Source organism: Mytilinidion resinicola (assembly GCF_010093595.1).
Source record: "Mytilinidion resinicola strain CBS 304.34 unplaced genomic scaffold BDZ99scaffold_14, whole genome shotgun sequence".
Taxonomy (NCBI): domain Eukaryota; kingdom Fungi; phylum Ascomycota; class Dothideomycetes; order Mytilinidiales; family Mytilinidiaceae; genus Mytilinidion; species Mytilinidion resinicola.
The window spans coordinates 637,521-656,754 of NW_022985450.1; the positions used below are offsets into that span (position 1 = coordinate 637,521).

Here is a 19,234-nt window from a genome sequence, read left to right on the forward strand (position 1 = left end):
CGTCTCAGCCCGTGTTTTGAGGTTTCAAGGCAGCGATGGGGCTTTGCAAAGGCCAGAGGCACGATAGCGATGGCGGTACATGATACAAGGCAAGAATACGCTACAGGAAGCACCGTTTACAGTGATCAGATGCCACCTCGCCAGCCTCGTTGGCGGCTTCGCGTGCCAGGGTGCGTGATCACAGCCAAGATGACGTTCTGAGTGGATGACTAGGACCCGGCCCGGAAGCGGCCTAGCGCGATTTAGCCGGTCGCTGCGGACCTCGCTCGAGGTGGCTGCGTTCGTTGACAGATAAGAAGCTCCAGCAACACCCTCCTGCTCTTTCACTCCTCCTCCATCACTTCATCCATCTTTTTCTTCCCCATCTTTGCTAGACTTCCATCTCCTCACTACAGCTTCCTCACCGCGCTGCATTTGCTGCCCCCTTGTTTCTTTGTCCGCAGCCCTCCCCAGCGTGGATAGCCGCCACGATGAGGTCCTTCGCCCTCTCGCTGCTCCCGCTGCTTGCCTCTGCCTCACCGCTGAGCATCGGCACCATCCACAAGGATGCCGCCCCTATCCTCTCGTCCGTCAACGCGAAGGAGGTGCCCAACTCGTACATGGTCGTGCTGAAGAAGCACGCCGTCGCCGCCGAGCACCATGACTGGGTGCAAGGCATCCATCTGGCCAGCCAGAAGGAGCGTAGCGAGCTGCGGAAGCGCTCGCAGTTCCCCATCACCAGCGAGATCTTCGAGGGCCTGAAGCACACCTACGACATCGCTGGCTCGTTGCTGGGTTACTCTGGCCACTTCGACGATGAGACCATCGAGCAGATCCGGAGGCATCCTGACGTGAGTTCCCTCTATACTTTCCATCATCATCTCCCCAGAAACAAGGCGATGGCGGCCGTTACGACGTCTCGCCGACGCCCAAAGCTGAAGACCAGTCGTGACGGCCTACTGGCGCTCTCGAGGCACCAGCGCTTATCTCCGCTCTGGCTCCGCCGAGGCCGCGCATCTCACACGTGACGGTGAACTTTGGCTAACGCTTCGTGTGTCTATCAGGTTGAGTACATTGAACGGGACTCCGAGGTCCACACCATGAAAGACGATGACTACGAAATCGAGAAGAACGCTCCCTGGGGCCTTGCGCGTATCTCGCACCGCAACAGCCTGAGCTTCGGCACATGGAACAAGTACCTGTACTCCGGTGATGGCGGAGAGGGCGTCGATGTCTACGTGATTGACACCGGAACCAACGTCAAGCACGTTGACTTCGAGGGTCGTGCCACCTGGGGCAAGACCATTCCCTCCGGTGACGCTGATGAAGATGGCAATGGCCACGGCACTCACTGCTCCGGCACTGTCGCTGGTAAGAAGTACGGTGTCGCCAAGAAGGCCAACGTCTACGCCGTCAAGGTCCTCCGCTCAAACGGCTCCGGCACCATGTCCGATGTTGTCAAGGGTGTCGAATACGCCGCTGAGGCTCACTCCAAGAAGGTTGACGCTGCCAAGAGCGGCAAGGGCAAGAAGGGCTTCAAGGGTAGCGCCGCCAACATGAGCTTGGGCGGAGGCAAGTCCACTGTTCTCGACCTGGCTGTCAATGCTGCTGTTGATGCTGGCATCCACTTTGCCGTCGCCGCTGGTAACGACAACGCCGACTCCTGCAACTACTCCCCGGCCGCCGCCGCTAACGCTGTCACTGTTGGTGCTTCAACTCTCCTCGACGAGCGTGCGTACTTCTCCAACTTCGGAAAGTGCAATGATATCTTCGCCCCCGGTCTTAACATTCTCTCTACCTGGATCGGTAGCGATCATGCCACCAACACCATCTCTGGCACTTCCATGGCCTCGCCCCACGTTGCGGGCCTTCTCGCTTACCTCCTTTCTCTCCAGCCAGCCAAGGACTCTGCTTATGCAGTTGCCGACGTCACTCCTAAGAAGCTGAAGGCGAACTTGATCTCCATTGCCACCGAGGGAGCGCTCTCCGATGTTCCCAGCAACACCAAGAATGTAAGTACCTATGATTTACATATGTTCTCAAACATAGCTAATCGACTCACAGATTCTTGCATGGAACGGTGGAGGATCCTCCAACTACACCGAAATTGTTGGTAAGGGTGGTTATGTCGTTAGCAAGAGCGAAGACAAGCCCAGCATGACCCTTGCTGAGGCTGAGCACGAGTTTAAGAAGACGATCAAAGAGGGTGGCTACAAAATCAAGGAGGAATCCGCCAGCCTCCAGGAGAAGATTGAAAAGATCTCCGCTGAGCTTGAGGACTTTGTCGCTGAAGAGATGGAGGAGCTCCTTCACGAGTTCCGCTCCCGCATGAAGGCTGCCAAGCCCGAGTAAGATGTTCCGGTTTAAGAAAACAGTACTTGACGTTCTGTCCGGGAATTTCATGTGCATTTGATCCCAGAGTTTGGATGACACTGCGTAGCTCATGGTGTTGCTCCCTATACTCGTGGTGGGTCCGATCGGCTCTCATTTGGCGTGGATATTGCTGGGAAAGTGCATTCATTGTTCGCACTTGGGTTTGCATAGCTGAATGGCAAGCTGCACTAGCGAGCGGGTGGCCATATGGTGCGCTTTCCTTGGTTGCTATTTAGTTGTGTATTTATCTCGTCGCTAGGATCACATGGGTTACAGAATATCAGTCTCCGTTGAACGTTGCCATCCATCCTACTGACCGCAAGATACTATCCTGCGAATGAACCTAGTCGTGATCCCTTCAGGCGAACTTGAGCTATCATTAATCAGACAGATTCCGTAGCTGCCTTTGTGTTGTGTCGCGCACATGTAATAGTAAGAGACGTCATGAAGCTTGAGGCAGAATCTCGGATGATGCTACACCATCTCCGACGCCGACTTCATCCACTCCGCAACACCAGCAAAGCCACGGATGTCCATGCCTGCCACAGTCCTCGATAAGACTTCGCTCATGATTGCGTTATGGTGTTTGAATTGACGACTTCCCTTTGACAATATTCACGAGCCCGCTCAACAGCTGAGGGACAGACCTTAAAGACTACTGCCTAAATCCCAAACGTCAGCAGGCCTCCGAAACCGATATTGCAGACAATCCAGCAGACACGCATATGGGAAATATTGCACATATATATAAGGCTGTTTTACTCCGGGAGCTGACCTGCTAACCTCAACAAGTCAGCTACAAGACAATTCCGTCGAATATGGAAACTCCCGACGCATCTCTCCCATCTCCACCCACGACCTCTTCGACGTCGCCATCAACCAATTCCCATATACCTGCCATTCAGAAGAGCTTTTCCTGCGTTCTATGTTCGCAACGCAAAGTCAAGTGCGACAAGAACCCTCGAGGCTGTTCCAATTGCAACAAAGCTCGCGCCCAATGCATATATCGAGCCCCTCCCCCACCTCGTCGAAGGAAGAAAAGAGGGCAGGAAGTGGACATCACCACACGGATAAAGTTGTACGAGGCGGCTCTTAGGAGACTTGGAGTCAATCCCGCGGATATAGCTAGTGGGGAAAGCCAGCTGCTTCAGGGTGGAGACTCTGGATCTCCAGCTGGGAATAGCGCTGATGATACTCTGTTCGATGGCAACGCCGAAGCACCACGAGCTGATCCAGGCTTGTTCGTCGTCGAAGAGGGCAAGTCAAGGTATCTAGAGAACAATCTGTGGACGAGCCTGAAAGGCGAATTTCGAGATCCAGCAGCTTTGCTTCAAGACTCTTCAGATGACGAGGAACCAAAAGGCACTGAATACTCCACGCCCGAGTTCTTCCCTGATGTGGACGACATGCTTTTGGGTTTCCCTCGTCCCAGCGGCTCTCTTCACGATCTCCATCCTCCACCTGTACAGATCTTCAGGCTCTGGCAGGTTTACCTGGAAAACGTTCATCCTCTTGTAAAGGTCCTTCACGTTCCAACTGTACAACAGCTTCTCCTTAATTCAATCGGCAATCTTGTAGCTTTGCCGAGAAATCTGGAGGCTTTGTTATTCTCAATATACTGTTGCGCTATCAATTCCTTGGGCGATTCCGAGTGCGATGCGATATTAGGTCAGACGAAAGTTGCTTGTGCCAGAAGATTTCGGACAGCGTCACGCCAGGCTCTCGTAAACGCGGGCTTGCTCAAGTCTAGTGATATGATAGTGCTCCAGGCATTCGTACTTTATTTGGTAAGCCAGTGCCTTGCTGTCAGCGAACTGCCGTTCTTTTGAGTATGGTTCAGGCACCCGTTGCTTCATTCGATTACACCCATCTTGAATCATTATGTAGTAGCCATTTCGCTTCGAGTGTTGCGAAAGGCCTCAGTGACTCACTCAAACGGCCAGTAAGCTAACCCTATTTGCCAGATGTCTTTGAACGGCTATGACGCAAAATCGTTATGGATCTTGACCGGCGTAGCGTGTCGGCTTGGACAACGGACTGGCCTTCACCGCGATGGTGAAACCCTTGGTTTGCCGGTGTTTGAAACAGAAATGCGGAGGAGACTCTGGTGGCAGATTGTTGGACAAGACGGCTACGCTGAAAAGCTTGCTGGGACAGGCACTGTCATGATCCTCGGCGATACTAAGATGCCCTCGAACTTGAACGACAGCGATCTATTCCCGGATATGAAGGAACTCCCAAAGGAGCATGATGGGCCTACCGAAATGATGTTCTTCCTGATTCGAAGTCATGTGGGAGACTTCCTCCGGCGCTCCGCACCCAAGGCCACCTTTGACGGAAGCTGGAGTCGACTAAGCGGCACCAGTATTCCGACCGAGCGGAAAGACAAAGCCATCGATGACTTTGAAGAACTCATTGAGCGAAAGTTCTTGAGGCACTGCGACGAATCAATTCCATGGCACTTCATGTGTGCATTTCTTGGCAAGGCTGTCATCTGCACAATGAGGTTTGTAGCTCACAATCCTTATCAATACGAAGACGACGGCGCCAGCATGCCCCAGTGGGAAAAGGATATGCTCTTCAGCAACTGCCTGCGAATCATTTCGTATCAAAATCTAGCATACACACAAAAGGGTGTCAAGGGGTTTGCGTGGCATGTCAACACGCACTTTCAGTGGAAGGCGTGCATTTACATCCTCCAAGAATTGAGTCGTAGAGGCGGAGACGGTGGCCACGAGGCTTGGAGGCAGCTTGGACTTACTTATGAGTTCCATCCGGAGTTCATCACCGACGGGCCGAAACGGCCTCTTCTATTTGCAATCGGCAACCTGACTCTCAAAGCCTGGGAAGCGTTCAAACGTGGACGATCCGATTCTGAGCAGGACGATCCTCATTTCATCCAGCTACTCCGCTCTCAAAGGTCTGTGCAAGCAGAAGCGCCACTATCCAAACCACGCCCAGAAGATAGCCTTTCTATGGAGGATATGGCTACTAGCCTTGGCGACTATGGAAAACCTCTAAACCCATTGTGGGCAGGAGACGGGTTCTCCTCGACGTTTGATTTCAATGAACCTTTCGATCCGCTGTCCCCTTCTGCATTCCCACCCATGGAGTTTGACCAGCACTGGGAGGATTTGCTTCACAATTTCCAGATGCAAGGGCCGAATGCATAAGACCTACTCCAATCGTAGTTCCTGTTGCCTAAGTCAGCAGCCCACGGGGTTTAATCTTGTATATACATACAGGACCTGAATGCGTCCAGTGAATTCGCGCAGAAATAAAGCCACAGGTGGAATAGGGGGGATCAGAACAAAGGAAGCCCTTTTCTAGACTAATTTTTACCGAGGCTGAGCTGGATCTGCTAAAAGCACAGTACCGCGGGGCGTTCCTTTCTATATTATTCCCCTTTTGCGGCTAACTTCCGTGGCTTGATTTCCGCGATAGTTTATCGGACGCATCTAGGTCCTGTATATCTCTCTGCTTTGCTTAAAAATAGGGGCCATGACTTATACACCACCTTTTCACTCTACGTGCAAGCTCCTTTCCCGTCTGATCTTGGCGCTTTATAGTGTAATAAATCTTACGTAAATGGATATATAAGCTAGCAATTAAGTTAAGTACTTCTTATGTTATATATGCCAGCACTGTTAGAACCTAGTCTTGTAAAGATTTCTCTTAATTAAGTCTCGCCACCTTAAATTGCCGCCTGCACTTTTTATTATCCTACTCTTTTATATCCTTAGTTCGCTTATAATTATTATTTACAATCTGCTTATATTTCTGCAATCGGCTTACTAATCTAACAGTGCCTAACGTGTTCTACATGCATGTGGTGGTTACAAGCGAGTGGTGGCGCTTAATTTTTGGTGCGATTTGGACGTTTTGACACCCCAGCAATCTCAACAACCATAAAGTATTAAACAAGATTATATGAATGCATATAGTATTTAGCTCATTTCAATGGCTAGGCAATAGTTTGGAGTGATGTGTCTCTGTAATTCTATTATATCGTAGATCTTACCCAATGCTAGGGGGCCAAAACTCTACTATAACTAAATGTGGCCATTAAGAGACCCTAAAAATTTGTCTTATAATATTGAAACAGCTATGCATATCTTTATTCTAAGTTATAGATTCAAATCTTTTATAGTTGTTGAGGTTGCTGGGGTGTTAAAACGTCCAAATCGCACCAAAAATTAAGCGCCACCACTCGCTTGTAACCACCACATGCATGTAGAACACGTTAGTTATAACGTAGTTCACTAGCTAGTGGCCACCCCCAATTTTGGTGCGATTTGGACCTTTTAGCACCCCAGCCATCTCAACAACCACAAAACATTTTAGGCTATAACTTAAGAGAGAGATAGTTATCTATCAACTTTATGCCTTTAACCTATGATTAACTTCCTAGATATTGCAAGGAGCTTACAGTTCTTAGTAGCAACCAGTACATTAACATCCTAGGCCACATCTATTAAGATAATAGCAGTCACCTTAGTATAGAAGGTTTCTTCAAAAATCTTTTCTCTAGGCTCCTAGACAATAGTACCATTATAACCACTTTCAACTATTAGAGCGCAAATTTGCTTCCAACCTCAAATAACGTCTTCAATACCTCTTACATTCCATTTTTTCCGCCGCCCTTACACACAGGCCGAACAAACTACTGTTTCCCATAATATCAAAAACGCTAACATTCACACCGATCTCTCTCCTAAACCAAGTCCTTAATTCGACGGCCATCAGGGAATCAACCCCCGTCACATGAAACGGATTTTCTTTATCAATCATTTCCTCTTGAATCCCCAATTGCACCGCCAACCTCCCCAAAACGGCATTGCAGATAAGATCAGCTGCTTCGGCGACTGATTGTGTGGAGGCAAGGAGTGTGGAAATAGGGAGAGCCTTTTGTTGCAACGTTTCTGTCTGGCTGGGGGTATTGAATGAGGTACCCAGGGCATTCATGACCCTCCATATCGGCCTCTTCAGCAATTCCGGGAATTCTTTGCCCCTCGCTCTTGCGTAGGACGGAGGTGCGACACCAAGCATTGTCTGACACTTCCCTATGTCAACCACTCTCGTAGGATCACAGTAATAATCAAGCAAGCCTAACAGCTGCGAGTCCGGCACTTGGTACACGCATCCAAGGCCCTCAAACCTTCTTTTCAGGAAGTCGTTGGAGGCGAGTGTGTTAGTGTACCAGCCCATGTCAATCGAAACGACTCGTTGCTTGTAATGCGTATGCGCAAAGGCGTCGAGGAACGTATTTGAGGCGGCGTAGTTGGCCTGGAAGCGAGCGCCTAGTATACCGTTGATGGAGGAGAGGAGAAGAAAGAAATCCATATTGTTTGGCAAGTCTTCATGGAGATTAATCGTTCCTTGTATGCGGGGGTTGATGGCGGTTTTCCATTCATCGTAGGTCATTGTTTCGAAGACGGAGTCCTTGTAGAGATTAGCACATTACTGGTTTTGCTAGCTTTTTCAGGATGCTGGAGTACCTGGAGGACTAAGGATGCCTGAATACATCCCTTGATTGGTGGAAGTTTTGCAGCGCATAGTGCTAATGCTGCTTTGACTTGTTCTTTGCATGAAATATCACAGGTTGGATGTTCCACCCGCACATCTTGCGCAGAGAGATCTTGCAGCAACAGCTTAGCTGCGTCGGAGTTGGGGCCGGAGCGAGACAACACGATGAAGTTTTTGGCACCTCTGTTTGCCATCCAGCGACAGATCGTTGGCCCGATACCGCCAAATCCCCCGGCGAGGACGTAAGTGGAGTGTTCAGGGAATGAGTAGGCTGGCAAGGCTCGGATCGTGGTCTAAAATCAGGTCAGTATATGGCACCTAGAGCCTCGAGACGAGAAGTTACTTGGGCTGTAGAGCATATTTCCATTGGATCTCCATTTCTCCGGATATTATCATCAACGTAAGTAGCGGGGATGGCCCTGTTCATTGCCAAAAAGCCATCTATCTCCTTGTACTCCAGTTCAATATCATCTACCGAAGATGTAATCGTTTTCCGGAATATACGAAGAACGTTGCTGACTGTGGTTGAAGACGATATATCGACCGCAAGCGTGACAAATTTGACATCAGGATTCTCCGATCGACTGACGCGGGCAACGCCAGTGATCATATGGAAGCCTGGGTTGTCGTTGCCGTTATCTCGTACCCAGAGAATTCCCCTGGCATTTGAGAGCCAGGAACGAAGCTCCAAATACATAGATTCGTTCAAGTCAGCCAGAAGAGGTTTAGACAACTCTGCTAGACAGATGCAGAACTTGTCATGCAAGTCGATTGTAGAGATCTTACGAAGTGGTATTGTCCCTACGATTGGAAATCCGGAGTGTTGGAGTGCTTCGCGTAAGGTAGTCGCGATTTGGGCGTCTATCGAAGTCTCCTCATTGACTACGATAATGGTATCAGGCCAGATTGTTTCCGGTTTGATATTCTCAGCAGCTGTAAATATGACGATACTGCTCGATTGCTTGGCTGCGTGTTGGTCATCGCGGAGAAATATACCCGTTTCTGAGAACCCGTTTCGGCATAGGAGTCGGCTGCACATGTCGACCTCTGCAACACCGATTATCACCAGTTTTCCGTCGCTGTGATATCAGCTAAGGAATATATCTCTAATAGGGGAGACATACTTTTTGAGAAGTTTTCTGATATTCGCTATCCTAGTGGTCGAAAGCTGAAACTGAAGAAAGGGAAGTTAATAGACGTAGAGATAACAGGTGACAGGGACATAACTTACGTTGTTGGAGATGACAACATCGTACATACCCTCTTGAACGCCTTGATCCGTTAGATTTTCATTGATGTCAAGGACCGAGAATTCCATCTTGATGCTCTCGTCCTTGAATCTATTTTTGGTAGCCTTCAAGAGACCGGGCTCGATATCAGTGGAATGATAGAGGGAAAGGGCCGGTATTTCATGGCCTTCTGCTGTTCGTATCACAGTGCTCTTGAGAACGTCTTTTGTGGTTGATCCTTCTCCTGCACCGATTTCCAGCACCCGGAGCCCTGGACGCTTAAAAGCCATGAGTTCCATCAAACTCTCGAGAGCGGAACGTACGCGATTATCTGGTTCTCGGTGATGAGATAAAGCAAGACGAGAGCGACAGTACTCTGCTACAGTGAATTGATCAAGCATGTCAATGTCTGCTTTCCAATCAATGTTGTAGCACATATGCTGTAGATTCGTCCCAAGTTCGTCCTGGCTGCCGTCATCAACAAAAGTAACCTCCAACAATTCCACAGATATCAGAGCATTGCCTTGAAAATCGGCTCCATGTAATGAAGCTGTGGCAGTTCTGGAAGTTTGTGTCTCGACCTTGGCATATACTTGGACTTTTGAAGTGACTGGATGACAGATTCCTCTCCCGGAAAGCCTTAGGTTTTGTAGCTTCGTCGGGACAGCCGTTCGCGGTTTTCCTTCCATGGCCTTCGCAAGCGCAACTAGCGTAGGATGGAAGATGCAATCCAGTGTGACGGGATGGATGATATGATCCTGTCGCTCCTCCACCCATTCGAAGGCTCGGACGACGGCCAATGCATCCTTACTTTGCCCCACGGAAATGTTTTCCATGCATTGGAACGCTGGGCCGTACTGCATTCCTATAGCGAATAACTCGCTGTAAATATTGCTTCGATCGATTCTCTGTGTGCATGTGGCGATATTGTTACGAACCGTCAGAGATGGTTCAGAGCCAAAATCATCCTCACCATATGAAAGCTGAATGGTACCGCGGCAGTTTTCAACCCACACATCCTCAAGAAGCGTATACAATTTGAACTCCGCCGTTAGATCTTCGCTATAACTCGCATCTTTCAATGGTCGTACGTAGAAATGTGATTCCGTTCCTTCATTTTCAGGAGACAAGCGAAGGGCAGCGAGAAACTCGGCGTCTCTGATCGTGTACGCCGTGATCTTCCTTGCTGGATCAGCCATTTGCTGAATAGCCTCAAGGGCCATACAGAGCATACCCGCCGCAGGGTAGATAGTCGTCTCGCTAATCTGCAGCATTTAGCTTCTTCATCACTGCAATCATTGTGGAGACATACCACATGATCTTGTACCCATGGTGTCTCGGACACCCTTGTGATCTTACGCCACCTCCGTCCTAGCTCTGGAGGACCACCGTCCGCGATTGGTAGCCCCAGTAGATCTAGGCGAACTTCTTTTCGGAGACGGAAGTTCCGTCCTAGTAGACTCTCATACCAATAGGCCTTTGAATGATCAAAAGGATATGACGGAAGATCGGTCAGCATTTTGGTTTCGTCTTTTTGCTTGTCCGATAATCCATTGATCGCGATCAGGTCAACGGGGTAGCCGAGGCAATGCAAGCGCCCCATAACATTCAACAGTGACTCTACGCTATCGACCCTTTTGTTGAGCACCGAGTCGTACCGGATCGCTTTAGCTTGGTTCAGTGCCGTTAGAGTGTCCTTGACGGGCCCTTGGAGAACAGCATGGGGGCCAATTTCCAGCAAGTCGGATACGTCGCTTGTAATTCGCTGACCGCTTAAGCCGTCACAGACGTGTGGGGAGAAAACTGATTGGCTGACAGCTTCCATGAATCTTACGGGAGATTCCATATTGCTGATCCAATACTCAGCTTTTATTAGTTCGCTTGGTTCCACTGGCCGTCCTGTGACGGATGAGACCATCACGGCATCTGTCTCTCGGTAAGAATCACCAGCCTCCAGATTGTTGAGGGACTTCCGATATTCTTGAGAGAATAACTTGACGTGAGGGGAATGATAGGCGACGTTGACGTGGAGCTTCCGCGCGAAAACACCATCTTGATCGAGCTGCTTTTGGAGTGTACTGATGGCGATCGCATCACCTGCGAGCGTCACGCTCTTGGGACTGTTGATACAGGCCACGACCGCCTCTTGAGAGGAATATTCCTTCTGAAACTCGTGCAAATAGATGGTCGCTTCAGCTTCAGACAGCCCAACTGCTAGCATGCCGCCTCGAATACTCGGGGTTCTGGCAAGATTTCCAGAGACCCTGCCCCTGAAGAAGGAGATTCTTAGTGCGGAAGCCAATGAGAGCGCACCAATTGAGTATCTATGTAGAGTTAGCTAATCAAAAGCGCTGATAATTAGTGATGCACTGACGCAGCTGCTATCTCGCCCGAAGAATGGCCTACTACTTTTTGCGGAACGATACCGAAATTTCGCAGTAGATCTACTAGCGCAATCTGTAGTGCTGTACATATAGGTTGACTGTACTCTGGATCATGGATATTTGAGTCCGGCTCTAGCTTCGCCAGCTCCTCTGTCTGCTATTAGTTGAATGCCGTAGCGATGAGGTTCCAAAGATACAGTGCCTTGCCAAAGATATCCGCACACTTTCCTGCCATTGTTTGTGGAGCTTCAACGTACTGACATAAACCGAGGACAGCGAATATACTTTCAAGCTGCAAGCTGCGTGCACCCTGTTGACGTTGTCTGAGGTGGCCTCGCGAGTTTACTAGCTGTCCAAAGGGCCAAACTTTTCTCTTATTCGGAATACTGAGAATACTATGAAGCTCCTCATGCAGTGGCGAAGGGGTGTATGGATTTCTATGACGAGGCATTGTAGTTCAGCTTACCGAGCAAATCCCACTCGCTGCCCAGCGCACGAAAGCATAAATTTGATTTCTCCAAACTCAGTCTGAAAGTTGGAAAGATGCATAGATCAATACCCATTCGACTGAATTGTGCGCCTTGGCCTGTGAATACGTATGATAAGCCAGGCACTCGTCTCCCTCTGACCGGCCTTGAGGTAGCACTTGCTAAATCCCGTAACTTGGCGGGCGACTTGACGATCGCAAAACTTCTTACAGAAAGCACGGTCCTTCGAGCTGATAGTGTGTGAGCAAGATCATCGAGATAGGATGCTGATAGGACTTCAGGTGGGCCGGTTGCAAAGTATTGTGAAAATGCTTGTATCAGTCGGGACAGAGCGTTGTCGTCAAACGCAGACCAGGTGAGCAACTTTGGGGGAGTCGCATCTGAAAATCTGGAAGTGAAAGTTTGGAAAGAAATCGGCCCAAGGCTCTCGCTTCTTCCATCCAAATCAATGGATTGGTGATGTCCCTTGAGCGCTCTAGACTTCAGGAAATTGCAGGCGTCATCGAGAACTGTATGCGAATTGGAGCCACCGAAACCGAAGGAGTTGATGGACGCCCGTCGTAACCCGTCGTGTGGCCATGGCGTAGACTCTCGAGGGAACTATGACTAGTGTCAAATATAGATTGGCCTAGTTTAAGAAGTTAGACTCACGGTGATGTTCAACGCTTTGGCATCGATCGCGGGGTTGAGTTTTTCGAAATTTGTGTTTGGTAAGATAACACCTCGCTCAAGAGTTAGGATTGTTTTAATGATGCCAGCGATCCCACTGGCGCCCTCTAGATGCCCAATGTTTGGCTTGACCGCGCCACTACAAGGGTAGTCTTTGCATTAGCAACCACTCCAAAAGCTGTGCGCGAGTTAGGCCGTACATGTAAAGAGGATCGTCCGCTTTCCTTCCGGCCCCAAGTACACTGCCAAGTGCTCGAGCCTCAATCGGATCGCCCATAGCCGTCCCAGTCCCATGCGCCTCAACGAAAGTCGTTGCCTTCATATTTAGGCCGGCACGCTCATACGTCTCTCGGATCAATGCTTCTTGGGACGTCTGGCTGGGTGATGTCAGGCTGGGCGTTTTTCCGTCTTGATTCGCTCCCGTTGCTCTCACGACTGCGCGGATACAATCACCGTTGTGAAGAGCGTCGGAAAGTGTTTTGATGATGACGACACCGTAGCCTTCACCACGAGCGTAGCCGTTGGCACGATGATCAAAACTAAATGAACGGCCTGAAGGCGAGACCATCGAAAGATTCGAGAGAAGGAGGAATTGTTCGATTGAGGTCATGAGGTTGCTGCCGCCAACAAGAGCCTGAATTACACATGCCTCAGTACTTGGTTTGTATTATGCAATCGGAAAACGCTTACCATTGACGTCTCTCCATTCCTGAGTGATTGACAAGCTAAATGGAATGCAGTCAAACCGCTTGCACATGCATTATCAATGTTGAAACTAGGACCCTTGAAATCGAACCACCAGCTTAGTCGATTCGCGAGGATCGACATCTCTGTTCCAGTCCCGGCATACTTGGATAGCCGCTCTGGGTCTTTGAGTGTCAAGATTCTATGATCGTCTGAGAAGCATCCGATGTATACTCCAGTTTTGGACCCGGCCACTGATTTGAGTGGGAGCCCCGCTAGTCGACAAAGGTCAGCGAGTGTGAAAGACAAAGCGATCAGAGAGGGTGACTCGCATACCATTTTCAAGTGCGTGGTAAGATGTTTCAAGCATACCTCGCTGCTGCGGATCCATCGCTGCAGCTTCAGCGGGACTGATGGAGAAGAAAGGTGCGTCGAAAGCTCCCACATCTCCATTCATAAAATGCCCTTCTTGTGCGTTTAGTGTATCCGTTCTTTCGTTGCTTGGGTGGTAGAATGCATCAACGCTAAATCGATCTTCCGGAACCTTTCCCGCAGTGCATTTCTTCTCATCCATCAATCCCCAGAACTTTTCTGATGTAGTCACATTTTGGGGAAATCGAAAGGATAATCCGATAATTGCAAGAGGTTCAACCAAATCAGAGTTGGCCATTGGGCTATCCTCTCGTTGATGCGAAAGCACTATTCTGATTGATTTTTGAGAGAGGAAAGATAGATCGCTACGGTATAGAATTACGGGAAAAGCAACTATGACATAAAAGCAGAGGCTCTTTTCAGCAACACCCTTGAGGAGAATTAGGCTCGAAGTATCGCCAAAATTTGGGGTCGATCGTGTCGATGGCCAGGTTGCCTTGCTCCATGCCGGTGAGCAGTTGCCTGACTCGGGTTACAGTGCAGCATACCTTTGTACCAGGGTCGAGTAGATGTGTGCCATAGCTCTAATATCAAGAACATCAGCTTGTCAGCCGGTACTCGGCCCCCGCACTACCTAGCATAGCCGTTCGGCATGTAAGGGAGGATATGTTGCAACCATACAGCATGGCAGTGTACATATGGAGTTGGCACTCTCGGACTCCGAGTTTGACACACAACGGTAACATTCTAGCGATGGAATTGATTGAGTTGTTTGGGTCTTCTGATGACGATGAACGCACAAGCAGCAGTGACCCTGCTCAATCTTTGGCGACCATGAAGCAGAGAAATTACCACGGACCCTCTCGAAGCGGGAGAAGGACTTGATGCAGCATGCTAATAAGTGCGTAGGGCCGATGATAGAAAGCTGTATGGGTAGTAAGTAGCTAAAGTAGGAAGCAGGGAAGAAGAGCCTTCGTGCACGGACCGAATGCTTACGAACGACTGTCGTCCAGGCTGTATTTTGCGCAACTATACCTACTTCTCAGCCTCACTACTCGGGAATACAATTGTACAGCCGTTCATCAGTTCGAAATTAGAACCTTTTCTCTTGGGACACTACTGCTGCGCGATCCCCTCTCCGCCTGAGGATATGCTGTGCGACTCGCACTCGCTGCGCCGCTCTTACGTTTCACATGGCTAACCTAGACAATTGGTTGGTTGATTTTCCGGGGACACAACTGTACGCTGTTAGGGTGCCTGCTTGTCCGGCGGAGAGATCCGGTGTTATGTTGGTGAATTAAAAGGGGACTACTAATCGTACACCCCCTAATTCCTAGACATACACCCCCTTTTCACTACACGTACACCCCCTCCCCCCCCTATCGCTTCACCACCTTCTGATTGGCTCGGAGGGCTGCTCCGTAGCCTCCGATTCGCTCGCTTAACTTGCATATTAATTCCGAATGCTCTCTCTAAATGCGGCCATGTACAACACAAGCAATTACATCATGCCAATTTATATAGCCTTACGTACGAGCTCACGTACAAGCTCACGTACGAGCTCATGTATAGCCTTACGTACGAGCTCACGTACGAGCTCACGTACAGCCTCATATATAGCATCACGTACAGCCTTGTGTATAGCATTACGTACGGCCTCACGTACGAGCTCACGTACGGCCTCGTGTATAGCATCACGTATGGCCTTACATACGAGCTCACGTACGGCCTCGTGCATAGCATCACGTACGGCCTTGCGTATAGCATCACGTGTAGAGAGACGTAAGGGTGAATGCCCGGAGGAAGCTCCGGGCTCTCCGAGCCAATTAGAAGGTGGTGAAGCGCCAAGAGGGGGGGGTGTACATGGAGTGAAAAGGGGGTGTACGTCTAGGAATTAGGGGGTGTACGATTAGTAGTCCCCAATTAAAAACTATTATTAAACACAATTATAGCCTAAGTAATAGTCTAACTGGTGGAACAAAGTTGTTACAGACCGGAGCTAGGCTAAATCTAGGGGGGTGATAATTAGGCTCGTCCTCGTTTATTCATTCTGAAAGAAAATCGTCTTTGCTAGGCACGCTAGGATAGTACCACTGCGCGACACCCACCGCGTCATAGTACTGCTATGTCGCACCTGCTGCGCCGCTCCGGTGTTTCACTTGCCTTTAGAATATTAGATGATTGGCCTGCGCAACGTCACACGGCCCCTTCCTCTCCAGGCGTCCAGCATCCATTATTCGCAACATCCCAACGTCGACATCGGCCTCACCTCAAGACAACTGTCACTGTCACACCATCTGTCTCCCACTCTTGCTTCTGAGGCAACTGTCCGAACACACCATGAATCCCAAACCTACCGTGGCCATCTGCCCTGGCGGATGGCCTTCAGTCGAATTCTTCCAACCAGTCATGCAGGCGTTCGAAGCAAAAGGCTATCCTACAGTTTGGAGCATCTCACCTGGCTATCCCGAACATGACCCAGCCAAGATGCCACCCATGAACCTCGATGCGAAGCACCTACGCGAGAAAGTCCTGATGCCACTTGTCGAGGAAGGGAAAGATGTCGTCCTGTTCATGCACTCATACGGAGGCATTTACGGGCCGTCCGCAGTGGAGGGATTAAGCAAGAAGCAGAGGACCGGAAATGGGCTGAAGGGGGGAGTCATCGCGCTGCTCTGGGTGGCCGCCTTTGTGGCTCGGAAAGGAACGTCGGCAATGTCGGCCATGGGCATGGATCCAAACAATCTTCCTGATTGGATTGATTACGATGTACGTGGTCGAATTACTGAGCATGTAGTTGTACTCTGACCGTATCGTTATAGGAATCTACTGGATGGGTCGTGATTCCAAAGCAGCAAGCAAAAGCCATGCTTTTCCACGATCTTCCTGAAGAAGAAGCCGAGAGACTGGCCAATGCACTCCCCAGGCAGCCATACTCCTGCTTCTCCTTGCCCGTCCACTATGACCCATATGACGACCCGAACTTCCAGGGCTCCTTTGGGTACATCTTCACAGAGGCAGATAGGATACTCCCTTATGAGCTCCAGCAGAAGTTCGTCGAGATTGGAGGTATTAAGAAGACGATGATCTTGAAGGGCTCATCCCATTCCCCACACCTCGAACAGCCGGTTCAGTTGGTGGAACATCTTGTGGACTTATTGGGAGAGGTTACAGGCGATGCGAAGTAGAGGGATAAGCTGGGACGGAGATTGATTCCGAAAGGTTGCCTTGGAGGATAGTATACATCTCTAGCTGCGATCCATTGTGCCTCTGAGCGAAATATAAACAGCTACCAGGGAAAGCGTTAATCCGTGATCTGTAAATGTAATAACCCGAATCCTGAGATAGAACGCTAACTACCAAAATATGATTTCATGTCGACTAGAGTTCTGGCGGTGAACGGGCAATGCCCCCTTGATTTCAACTTTACGAGCCAACTCCAGGAGAATCTAAGCAACCGAATGATATTAAGGCTCGTTGAATGTATATGTAGGAGCTACACAAGGGAACAGAGTGAAGTTCACCCGGTCAAGAACCCATACCAAACAGGAGAGAGTGAAACATGAGAAAAAAATAACGACTAGATGAAATAACAGCAACAGAAAGCACCATCGTTCTACCCAGACCTCATACACAAATCCTCCATATCCGCCTCATACAGGTCCACCGTCACACTCCTCTGGATACTCCCCTTCATACTCCTCGCCATCGGCCTGTTCCCCGCTGTCACCAAGATATGAGATCTCAGAATCTGATGATCTTCGAAATAAGTGCTGTTCAACTTTTCAACAGTCGGCCAAACGCTCCCGACTAACTCCTCCCCATCCATGTCCGCATTCCTCGGCTCTAGGATAAGCGCTGGGCGCAAATGTCCGCTCCCAACCATCACGACCCCTTGAACGGCTGGATGCTCGCTTACTCCGCTCTCCATCACCATAGGCGACACATTTGCGCCGGACGCAAGGACGATTGTGTCATCGGTTCTGCCAGCCCATTTCCAAAGATCGGGCTGTGTGGGGTGCCGGAGGTAGAGATCCCGAGTCGAATACTCTTCTAACTCTGGGAACATTTTGAAGACCGGCTGCTCCATGTCCTGATCCTTGTTCCGCACGATGATTGCTTCGTAGACTGTGTGCGCATCCGTTCGTTTGTGGAGCCGGAAGTCCCAGCCCGCAGCTGGATGCGGAGAAATGTAGCTCCAGTTCGTGGATGGCGGGACACCTTTTGGCAGCATGTCAGGGATATTTCCGGTTTCGGTAGCGCCGTAGGTCGTTAGGTATTGACCGGCCATTTTCGCAGCTACGATGTCGCCATGGGCATCTACTGCTTTGCCGCCAGCGGTGAACAGCGTTTCCACGTTATCGGATACGATTTTGAGCAGGTCTTCGTTGGCAGCCAGCTGGCTGACGAAGTGCGGTGGAATAAAGGCTGTGTCGACCTGAATGCTTTTGATTCCTTCTATGAAGGCCTCCATTGTTGGTGGAAGAGCTTTTGGTGGATATATGATGGTCGTCTCGTTTGCAAAAGGAATCCAGAAAACGGTAAAGATGTTTGCGGCGTGAAAGGGTGGCATCATTACGAAGAAGCGGGTTCCGCACATGAATTTGTCTTTCATTTCCATTCCTTCTGGTGGAAGTGTTTGCATGGCTTGCATGTACGCTGCCACCCAGCCATTCGTGTATGTAATCGGCTTTGGGGAACCAGTTGTTCCTGAAGTGTGGAAGATAACCAAAGGGTCATTTTTTGCCTCCTCAAACGTTTTGTGGTAGGGGTAGTGGGGGAAGCTTTCTTTCAGGAGGACTTCAACGGTTGGGACTTGGAATGCGGGCATCGGAGAGGCTTCTTGATATCTGGCAGTAAGCTCAGATTTTGGATCAGCGGTAAGGACCGCCTTGACATCAATTTGCCGAAAGAGTGCTGTGAGCGCATCTCGTTGATTTCGAAAAGATGCTAGGAATAGCTAAAGCTCACTCTTAGCAAGAGAAAAACGAGCTGAAGAGAGGCAAAGATGCTCACCTTATACCCCGTTTTTGCACAGGCCAGAATCAAGGCGTTGTGCAGGAAGTCGTTTGGACCAACGTATGTCAAAGTTTCGAAGGACGTGCTCTTCCCGAATTGCGTCGTCAGCCACCATGCAAGACCGTTGACTGCATTGGCGAATTTTTGGTACGTCAGCTTTCTGAATCCCTTCTCATACCCTGTTGGAGAGATGGGGAGATAGGCGTAGGTTGCGTGGGGCTTGACCTTGGCTAAACCATCCACGACGTTGACGAGGACTTGTTTACGGCGATGAATAGGCATCGGGGATGGGAAATCTGTCCTTTCTTGAAATTGCACTGAAGCCATAGTTGAATTCTATTTGAGGATCCCTGAGTAGATATTGTTAAAGGTAATGGTAACGTGAGATTCTGATGGATGATCTCCCTATGTGAAGGTCTGAAAAGGATGGTAGATTATTTCGAACGGAATATTAATATCCCTTGGTGTCTCGGCATTTCGCAATGGGGTTGCCTTCAAGAATGCAATGCTG

General features: G+C 49.6%; 5 protein-coding genes across 5 annotated transcripts; 3 read left to right on the top strand and 2 right to left on the bottom strand.

The window, feature by feature from the left end:
* The first annotated feature begins 304 nt into the window (after positions 1–304).
* On the top strand, positions 305–2,638 carry BDZ99DRAFT_447682 (subtilase). Its single transcript, XM_033718026.1, has 3 exons — positions 305–830; positions 1,044–1,991; positions 2,044–2,638. Exons 1-3 carry the CDS (start codon positions 471–473, stop codon positions 2,329–2,331), a joined length of 1,596 nt encoding a protein of 531 aa, XP_033574281.1. The 5' UTR covers positions 305–470; the 3' UTR covers positions 2,332–2,638.
* A 236-nt stretch (positions 2,639–2,874) lies between these two features.
* BDZ99DRAFT_78680 (uncharacterized protein) lies at positions 2,875–5,848 on the top strand. Its single transcript, XM_033728897.1, has 2 exons — positions 2,875–4,139; positions 4,317–5,848. Exons 1-2 carry the CDS (start codon positions 3,171–3,173, stop codon positions 5,523–5,525), a joined length of 2,178 nt encoding a protein of 725 aa, XP_033574282.1. The 5' UTR covers positions 2,875–3,170; the 3' UTR covers positions 5,526–5,848.
* A 1,059-nt stretch (positions 5,849–6,907) lies between these two features.
* BDZ99DRAFT_573175 (ketoacyl-synt-domain-containing protein) lies at positions 6,908–14,002 on the bottom strand (the record flags this gene model as incomplete). The annotated part of the gene is made up of 12 exons (XM_033728267.1): positions 6,908–7,794; positions 7,851–8,171; positions 8,222–8,957; positions 9,003–9,052; positions 9,110–10,372; positions 10,420–11,431; positions 11,482–11,641; positions 11,958–12,579; positions 12,631–12,787; positions 12,849–13,282; positions 13,339–13,607; positions 13,669–14,002. The coding sequence occupies 12 exons, from the start codon at positions 14,000–14,002 to the stop codon at positions 6,961–6,963; spliced, it is 6,192 nt and encodes a 2,063-aa protein (XP_033574283.1). The 3' UTR covers positions 6,908–6,960.
* Positions 14,003–16,044: 2,042 nt separating this feature from the next.
* On the top strand, positions 16,045–17,000 carry BDZ99DRAFT_536714 (alpha/beta-hydrolase; the record flags this gene model as incomplete). The annotated part of the gene is made up of 2 exons (XM_033726588.1): positions 16,045–16,473; positions 16,527–17,000. 2 exons carry the CDS (start codon positions 16,045–16,047, stop codon positions 16,890–16,892), a joined length of 795 nt encoding a protein of 264 aa, XP_033574284.1. The 3' UTR covers positions 16,893–17,000.
* Positions 17,001–17,320: 320 nt separating this feature from the next.
* BDZ99DRAFT_489728 (acetyl-CoA synthetase-like protein) lies at positions 17,321–19,005 on the bottom strand (the record flags this gene model as incomplete). Its single annotated transcript, XM_033723004.1, has 2 exons — positions 17,321–18,664; positions 18,721–19,005. 2 exons carry the CDS (start codon positions 19,003–19,005, stop codon positions 17,321–17,323), a joined length of 1,629 nt encoding a protein of 542 aa, XP_033574285.1.
* Positions 19,006–19,234: the final 229 nt, after the last annotated feature.

What these genes read in the sequence shown, in the direction of transcription:
- BDZ99DRAFT_447682 (XM_033718026.1), top strand. Translation starts at nt 471, where the DNA reads ATGAGGTCCTTCGCCCTCTCGCTGCTCCCGCTGCTTGCCTCTGCCTCA. An exon ending in AGATCCGGAGGCATCCTGAC is followed by an intron (nt 831 to 1,043) that starts GTGAGTTCCCTC and finishes TGTGTCTATCAG; the next exon opens with GTTGAGTACATTGAACGGGA. An exon ending in TTCCCAGCAACACCAAGAAT is followed by an intron (nt 1,992 to 2,043) that starts GTAAGTACCTAT and finishes ATCGACTCACAG; the next exon opens with ATTCTTGCATGGAACGGTGG.
- BDZ99DRAFT_78680 (XM_033728897.1), top strand. Translation starts at nt 3,171, where the DNA reads ATGGAAACTCCCGACGCATCTCTCCCATCTCCACCCACGACCTCTTCG. An exon ending in AGGCATTCGTACTTTATTTG is followed by an intron (nt 4,140 to 4,316) that starts GTAAGCCAGTGC and finishes CCTATTTGCCAG; the next exon opens with ATGTCTTTGAACGGCTATGA.